At 42.3% G+C, this 9,059-nt stretch overlaps 1 protein-coding gene across 1 annotated transcript in view; it reads right to left on the reverse strand.

Annotated features, from left to right (window-relative positions):
- LOC111148468 (actin like 6A) overlaps positions 1-8,481 on the reverse strand; it is a 29,905-nt gene extending 21,424 nt beyond the window's left edge. The window contains exon 1 of the mRNA XM_022505033.1: positions 8,264-8,481. Coding sequence (XP_022360741.1) covers positions 8,264-8,288 — 25 coding nt within the window. The 5' untranslated portion in view covers positions 8,289-8,481. The remainder of the gene's footprint in view (positions 1-8,263) is intronic.
- Between the last annotated feature and the right edge of the window lie 578 nt (positions 8,482-9,059).

Below are 9,059 nucleotides of genomic sequence, written 5' to 3' on the forward strand. Positions count from 1 at the left end.
AATATGGTTACCCTATCATGGGTCAAACCAGAGGTTAAGAGACTCACTGAGGCAGTCTATGAAGATCAGCCTTTCCAGGCACAAAGAGGATGTAAATGTGTGGAAAGTAGATCTGGAGGGGCAAAGGGAAGATATGCAATATACTTAGGTACCATTTTTTCAAATATTAAGGGAAATTACATCCCAAGCAATTAGAGAAGAAACTTAGCAAAACTCCAAGAAAAAGAGGGACTCCGAAGAATAAGAGTTTAAGATGTAATTGTATAGACCAAGTAAAAATCATCAAAATGAAGTTATCAAAGTTCGCACATTTCAAAGATTTTTAATAAAGTTTAATGCTGAGGAAGAAAGCTGGTAATTTTTTTTTCACATTCATATTCAGAGAATAGCCTTTAATTATACTTTAAAAATATTTCACCCAAAACAGCATGACTCCAAAAACAAAACACTTGGGTTTTCCAGACACTAATTGTTCAAGTAAGAATTTTTTTCAATCCTTGGGAGGGAGACAAACCATAAGTGACTCTTAATCTCACAAAACAAACTGAGGGTTAATGGGGGGAGGGGGGTTGGGGGGGTGGGATTATGGACATTGGGGAGGGTATGTGCTATGGTGAGTGCTGTGAAGTGTGTAAACCTGGCAATTCACAGACCTGTACCCCTGGGGATAAAAAGGTATTATATGTTTATGAAAAATAAAATTAAAAAAAAAAAAGAATTTTTTTCAATCCTTAAAAAGAATAAAGAACTATTATTTACCTCCATTAAATTGGCAAAATCCACCTGATAAGATCAAGTGTTGTCAAAGATGTAGGCAAAGAAGAGCTCCTACACATTTGCTTATAAAAGCCGTAAACTGGTAAGACCACAACGTACAATTCAGTCATATGCATTAAAGTTTAAAATGTGCATACATATTACACTTTTATCTCCTCTAGAGAAACTCTCGCACACATACCAAAAGGAGACACATTTTAGAATGTTTACTAGCTATGTGACCTTGGGTGATTTCTAACTTCTCTGCCTCAATTTCCTCATAAGTAAATGTGCATAATAATAGTTCCTATCTCACAGGATGCTCAAATAACTAAACATGTTAAATGCTATAGCATGTAATCACCTGGAACAGTACCTGCACATAATAATCACAGCAGGTGGTAGCCCCTATTACCATTATCATCATCACTCTGCTCGTCACAGGAAAAAATAGAAATAATCTAATAGTCTCTCAGTATGGAGACAGATAAACTATAATTTATTCACACCATGAAATATTATACAGCAGGTAAAATGAATGGTCTAGATCTACATGTATTAATATGGATAAATCTCCAAAAAATGATTAGTTCGAAGAGCTAGTTAATACACACACACACACACACACACACACACACACACACGTTATGATACTATTTAATTCATTATGGACACACAAACAGTAAAAGCATAAAATCTGTATGGGGTCTGGGAATGTTGCCTACAACTTCAGTTCTGCGGCTTCTTCTATGGAGGGAGAGGAGGGGACTCTATATCAATAACATTCTACTTCTTAAAATATTTCAGGCAAATACAGTAAAATACTACATCTATTTATCACACATAAACTTACACATTTTTAGTATGTCCGAAGTACTTAAAATTAAATTTTAAAGAAAAATCAGTGGTTATACAGATATTCGTAGTTTAGAGATGGTGTCCTTATAGAATAATGATCTCATTTTTATTCAAATAAACTGAAGAGCTACTTATCTTTACTTCTAATTTGAAAGGAAGTTTCTGTACTTACTACATTTCACAAAGTAATTATCCATTCTCTATAAAACCCTCTGATCCAAATAATTTTGTCTGAAAGTAGGGGTGCATTTGTTATCACCATAGCTGTACATTCAGGAACAAAGAGTAAAGTTAACCAATGAATATGAGTTAATAAACGTTAACACTGACTAATCAGAATACTGGCTAAAGAAATATCCTAACTAAACAAATGGATTACCTTTCTCAAGGATCAATCTTTTGTACTACGCCAGGGCTCTTAACCTTTTCTGTATCATGGACCTCTTTCACAAAGCTCTGGGCTGAACTGTTTCCCCCTAAAATTCCTATGTTGAAGTCTTAACTCCTATTATCTTAGAACATGACTCTATTTAGAGATCAAGGTCTTAATTTAAAGAGGCAATTAAATTAAAATGAGATAGTTAGAATGGCCCCTAACCCACTATGACTGGTGTTTTGGCATGAAGAGGACAATTGGATACAGATACGCAGAGGAAGGACCATGTGAAGAAGACACAGGGAGAAGAGAGTGCTGATAAGCCAAGGAGAAAGACCTCCAAAGAAAACGACTCTGCCAATACTTTGATACCAAATTTCTTGCTTCCAGAATAGAGAGAAAATTAATTTCTGTTATTTAAGCCACACAGTCTGTGGTACTTTGTTACAGCAGCCCTAGCAAACAAATACAGACACATCAGGACACTTATGACTCCCTTCTTATAATGTTTTAAAATAGATCACAGGGGCACTTGGGTGGCTCAGTGGGTTAAAGCCTAGGCCTTCGGCTCAGGTCATGATCTCAGGGGCCTGGGACTGAACCCCGCGTCAGGCTCTCTGCTCGGCAGGGAGCCTGCTTTCCTTCCTCTCTCTGCCTGCCTCTCTACCTACTTGTGATCTCTCTCTGTCAAATAAATAAATAAAATCTTTAAAAATAAATAAATAAATAAATAAAATTCCATCTCAAATCTCTCAAGCCCTCACCTTCATCTAGATCCATATCTCAAACTTTTTAAAAAACGTTACAAATAAGATTTTTTGTTACCATTAAATGTCCAAACTTTAAACAGATTCTTGGACTGGTGGCTCATATCCAACCAACTTCATCAGGGACACCTGCATGGTGCAGAGGATTAAGCATCAGGCTCTTGGTTTCTGCTCAGGTTGTGGTGGAGTCCCCAAGCCCCCTATGCCGCCTATGCTCCATGCTGAGTGCAAAGTCTGCTTAAGACTCTCTCTGCCCTACCCTCCCCTGCAAAGCGCACACACTCTCAAATAAATAAATCTTTAAAAAATAAACAGTAAAAATAAATGCAAGTTTGTCATTCTGTAGATCAGCAAGGCTCACTTCAAAAACATGATACTTAGGCCTTCAGATGCGATTTTGGCTCCATTAAGTTCTCTTGCCTAGTGTTTTTCCCGTACTTCTTTTTTTTTTTTTTTTTTTTTTAAAGATTTAATTTATTTATTTGACAGAGAGATCACAAGCAGGCAGAGAGGCAGGCAGAGAGAGAGGAGGAAGCAGGCTCCCCTAGAGAGCAGAGAGCCCGATGCGGGGCTCGATCCCAGGACTCTGAGATCATGACCCGAGCCGAAGGCAGCGGCTTAACCCACTGAGCCACCCAGGCGCCCCTTTCCCGTACTTCTTAACACTGAACACAGGTGGTACTTTCACATAATACCAATTTTTCTTAGAAAACAGATCAACTGCTTTCTTCTCGGGTCCCCTTCTAGACCCTTTACTAAGGCACTTGTTCTTACCAACTGCCGTGGTGCTACTCAGAGAACCACAAGGTCGCATCTCAAACTTCTTAGTGTACAACATCAATTCCTCCTGATGTCCCACTGGTACCTCAAATTCAACATATCTGAAACACTGTCTTCTGTTCCCCATCCTACCTAACCTAGTCTCAGCCGTGCTATCATAATTTGTAGCCTAGTTAGCAGAGGCAAAACACTGAGAACTGTGAATGTCTTCACATTTTTCATACCCCTCAACAAGTTTTGCAAAACATTTCTGCTAAATATTTCTCAATTACCTTCTTCTTTACTATCATTGCCACTGTCTTGGGTCAAGCTCTTCTTTTAAAAAATTTGAGAGTGCAAGTGCACGGGAGACGGATGGACACACACACACACACACGTAGGGGAGGGGTAGAGAGAGAGGGAGAGAATCTCAAGCAGACTCCCTGAGAGCAAAGAGTCCAAGGTGGGGCTTGACAGAACGATCCCAGGATCATGACCTGAGCAGAAACCAAGAGTTGGATGCTCAACCAACTAAGCCACCCAGGAGCCCCCTGAATCAAACTTTATCTCAACAGGGAATTATTATGATTCCCTATATGTACTGTTTCCCATCTCTTCACCGTCTCCATCCCCAATCAATCTGCTGCACTGTTATCTTTCAAAATTGTAACTCTGAACATATGGGTACATAAATCCTTCAATGAAAAGAGCATCACTCAGTGGTTTCCCATCATCTACAAAATAAAATTCAAATCATTCCACTGAGTTCATGTTCAAGGCTTAGCAAAATCTGACAGTAGTTTTATATCCCACCTCACATACTAGCATTACCACCATTGCGCTCACTAAGCTACCTTTGCATATGCGGTCCTTCTCTACTCTTCTTCCACCATCCCCATAACCTCTCTTGTGAAGTTCTCTGACTTCCCCACACTGAGTTAGTAACTTTGTCTGTTCTACCTTTGTAACTTCTACATATTGTCATTACTGAACACACTGTGTTGAATTAGTTACCCTTTCTCATCATGTCACCCAATTCTCATCACATGGTATAAATAAGATGCACCATTATTTCATGCATCACAAAGAAAAAAAAAAAAGCATGCTGCCAATTAAACTCTGCCAAACTATCAAGAAATGTTCCATGTTAATTAGACTGGAATTAAAATTTTTTAAATTTTAAATATGTAAAGTAGAAAAACCCACAAAAGGAGAGAGAAATATTCCAACTTCAGCTCTTTAAAATTGGGGGGGGGGATATACAACTAAAAACAGATAAAATATGGTGTCTATTTATTGACTGACTCACCTATAAGGCTAAGCGTCTTGGTAGAGGCTATACCTGCCTGGCACATAATTAGCACTCAAAAACTGTTTTTTTAATGAAATGAAAAAATCTAACAAATCTATTATGCTCCTGTCCTAATTAGATGGCAAACTATTTTTGGGTGGGGGGGCAAACTAGACAGAGTAGAATTTTAATCTGAGTGACGCTCCTGATTCTTGGAATTTTGCATCTGCCTATTTTCCTTTTTCAAAGGATGGGAAATAGATCTATTTCCTGTATCTTGTTTTGTTAAAAAACTAAGTGCCAACAAACCCAAAATAGGAGAATGGCAAAGGGAGATAGGGGACTTAAACCATAACCATGGAGGTCTGGATATTTAAAAACCGGGATACAATTTCTAACAGAAAAAAATCCGCTGGATCCCTTTGCTTCAAAAAACACTGTTTTCACTTCTCTGAGGATACTGATGTTTTTCCACAGAGTAAATGGCTTTCATATTTAGAGGTGTGGTGATTTTTCTGGGAAAACATGAACCAATGGTGGCAATTTTCTAACCTGGTCTTAAAACATTCCAGTATAATACTGAAGGCAAATGACTTTGGAAGAAAGCATTTTATTTATTTTTTGTTTCTGTTTGGAAAAGGGTGCCCCAACTCATGGGGATGATGGTCTTGAGAAATTTTTTTTTTTTTTAAGATTTTATTCATTTATTTGACAGACAGAGATCACAAGTAGGCAGAGAGGCAGGCAGAGAGAGAAAGAGGAGGAAGCAGGCTCCCCGCAGAGCAGAGAGCCCGATGCGGGGCTCGATCCCAGGACACTGGGATCATTACCTGAGCCGAAGGCAGAGGCTTTAACCCACTGAGCCACCCAGGTGCCCCGAGAAATTTTTAAGATTAGAGATTTGGGGGTGAGAGGGTGCAGGAATGATGAAACACAATTTTTCAAGATTGGACTGCTTATTTTTATAATGAGGGTATGAAGAAAAGAAGAACCATGAAAAATGGTCACAGGAGCAATGAGTAGGCCCAGAAATCAGTTAGAAAGTATGGAAATCTGCATTTCCATATTTTTTCCAAAGTATGAATTATGCATTATACCCAAGCTAAAGATCAATGTCAGATCTAATCAGAAATCATTATTAGAATAAGATAGCTGTAAATTCTAATATTTAAACTGCTAAGATCTTTTAAATAAGCAAGCAAGTTAAAAATACAGACTACTTGGGGGCCTGGGTGGCTCAGTTGGTTAAGCCTCTGCCTTCAGCTCAGGTCATGATCTCAGGGTCCTAGGATCAAGACCCGCATCAGGTTCCCTGCTCAGCGGGGAGCCTACTTCTCCCTCTCTCTCTGCCTGCCTCTCTGCCTACTTGTGATTTCTCTATCGAATAAATGAATAAAATATTTTTTTAAAAATACAGGTTACTAAGTTAATTACACAAAACCTGGGTGGGAGGTTTGGTTTCTTCTCACAGTACATCCTTCGGAATAGGTGACCTACTACAAATACCAGCCATACCCGGGTAACTGAAACACAAAATCATACACTTATTTTTGTGAGTTTGAAGTATTTTATATATGAAATAGGCTTTAAGACATATTCCTCTCCATAAGCCAATAAGACAGAGGACGTTTATTCTGAAGACCTAAAACATACATGAATATGCTGTGGCTATATAACTGAAAAATGACCTATGGAGAAACAACCAAAAAATTTTTTTTAAATAGGAAAGGGTTTTTTTGAAATGCCTTTTTCTTCATCCCAGAGATTCTTGTTCACCACTTATTCGGAAGTTATGTAACTCTGGGCCAGTTACTTTATCTTTTCCATACCTTATTTTCTTATTCCATTATATGAGAATAGCAGTATCATTTCCTAGGGCTACTGCAGATTGAGTTAATGCACATGTTAAACGCAACACATGAAAAGTCTCTGGAAGAGCTCTTAGTACAAAGTATGCACTCAAAAAATGTTTGCTACTAGCATTTATTGGTATCCATTTTTACCTCAGTCAAATTAAACAATGCCTTCTAAGGAAAAACTCATGAACAGCTTCTAGTCTTTGGATCAGTGAACCTAAAGGTCAAAACAAAGTCAACAGCCTCCAAGAGGCAAAGGCATAAACACCCAGTTTTTTGGTCAGGATGGCATCTTCAGATGGGAAAGAAGTAAATCATGAAGACCCATCGGGCTTTCTCCAAAGCAAAAATGGGAAACTATTGACTCACGTTTGAGAAATCAAAACCAAGAACATAAACGGGGAAGAAAAGGATGAGGATCAGCATACTACCGCAAAGAAACTCAAGCTACATTTCAAAAACTACTAAGAACTTTGAAAGCCTCATTTCTATCCCTTACCTGTAAAACGCCATCCTCTTCAGAAACAATAACCTTAATAGACACAATAACAAAAGCAACGCTCTAGATTTGTCTTGTTTTCTAAACTCCTCAAACACAGCAAAAACCAGAATCCTATACATCAGTGCTTCCTACCCATCTAGCAAGAATGAAAGCTCTGATTCAGTGCATTTCAAGTGGCGCTTGAGATGCTGCATTTCTAAAAAGCTTGCAGGTGACGCGGACACTGCTGATCCATGGACCACACTTGGTGTAGCAAGTGTATCGTTATCTCACTTAACCTTCACAACCAACCCCACTGGGTAGGAATCACCATTCCCAAAATGAGGAGCCTCAAGTTGGGAAAGGCTGAGTAACTCGCCGAACGTCAAAGGGCTCCATAAATGGTGAGACTGAAAGTACAAGCCAGGTCTGTGTAACTCCCAGGCCCGTGCTTATCTTTCCACTACACCACAGCCGACCCAAGGACAACGTCTTTACAGGTTACAGGTGTTCCCACGAGTAACTCCGGAGAACCCACAGTCAGCAAACAGGCAGAAGTTACTGAAAGGTGTGGGGCAGTAGAGCTCGGAACGAGAAGAGGCTGCGTCCTGAGCGGCCGCCACTCCTCCAATCAGTGGTACCTCTCGCAGCTCGCGCTACCCTCCACAGGACGATGCGGAAACCCTCCGTCCACGCTTACACACTGCTGGGACCTCCCAAGTTTAAACGCGCGCGCGCGCCCCGATGTAACCGAGTTATGGAGACGCCGGGGAAGATGCGACCCTACGCCCGGCCACTCAAGCCGGGGCTCCGGGCCCGACCCCTCAGGATGGAGTGCCCGCCCAGGCGGAGACCGGCACGCACCCCCAAAACCCTGCTCCTTCGGGGCCGAGGCTGGAAGGAACCGCAGGAGGCGGCGACTCCCGGCGCCCGAGGCTCTCGCCGAGCCGGGTGGGCTCCGGGGGCGGGCAGAGCTCGGGGCGGGGATGGGGCGGAGAGGCTGGGGTCCTGCGCGGGGGAGACCGGAAGGGGCCGCCGGGGAGAGGAGGGCTGGGGGCTGCGGTTACAAATCCCACACGCTAAAAAGGCGCGCTCTCTCGTCCAGCCGCACTCACTCACCTCCCCCGTACACCCCGCCGCTCATGGCTGTTGTCCGCGCGACTCCTACGCTAAAGGCTACCGGGCGAAGTGACTGCGACGGCCGCGAGTGCGGGTCCTGAGAAGCACTAACCCCCTACCCCCTTAACTTCCACCGCCACCCCCCTCAGGCAACAAAGCGGCGTCCACACACCCCGCAGCTCAGTCACACTTGCTGTCTGGTCTTATCGGCCAATCATGAGAGGCCCGGATACCCTTTAGCCAATCAGAACGAGCCTCTGCTGCATCCCTGCCGCGGCATAGCCAGTTTAGCCAATCGGAGGTAGCCAGGGAGGCGGGGAAAAGGGAAAGCGACGGAAGGAGGGTAAGAGTTGGGTTGCGGAACCGGCCGCAGGCCGGCGGCGTGGGAGGGGGTGTGGGGAGGCTGGGGCGGAGCTTCCCGGGTGGGCGGGAGAGTAAGCCCGAGGGAGCCGGAGAGGGAGGAGCCAGACAGGAGGGAAGTGTCGGGGTGGGTCCAGGGGTGTGGCTGGTCGCTGAGTACCGGAGGGAGTCTGGTAACCCGAAGTAAACCTCTGGAAACAGTCTAGAAATAGAAAGTGTCTCCACGCAGCAATTCCTAATTGGACTGTGGAGAATGCAGAATTTTTTTTTTCCCCAGGAAATGTACTTTCAGCTAACCTTTATGTTAAAAAACTTAAAATGTTATGCTCAACTCTAGGGTAGGGAACAGTAAATCAGACAAACCAATAGGATCCCGCAATTTTTGAAATGGTTATTAATAATTAAAAGAAGAGGGGCGCCTGGGTGGCTCAGTCGT

The sequence above is a fragment of the Enhydra lutris genome, unplaced genomic scaffold, assembly GCF_002288905.1.
Source record: "Enhydra lutris kenyoni isolate GAN:26980312 unplaced genomic scaffold, ASM228890v2 scaffoldscaffold2, whole genome shotgun sequence".
Lineage (NCBI taxonomy): Eukaryota > Metazoa > Chordata > Mammalia > Carnivora > Mustelidae > Enhydra > Enhydra lutris.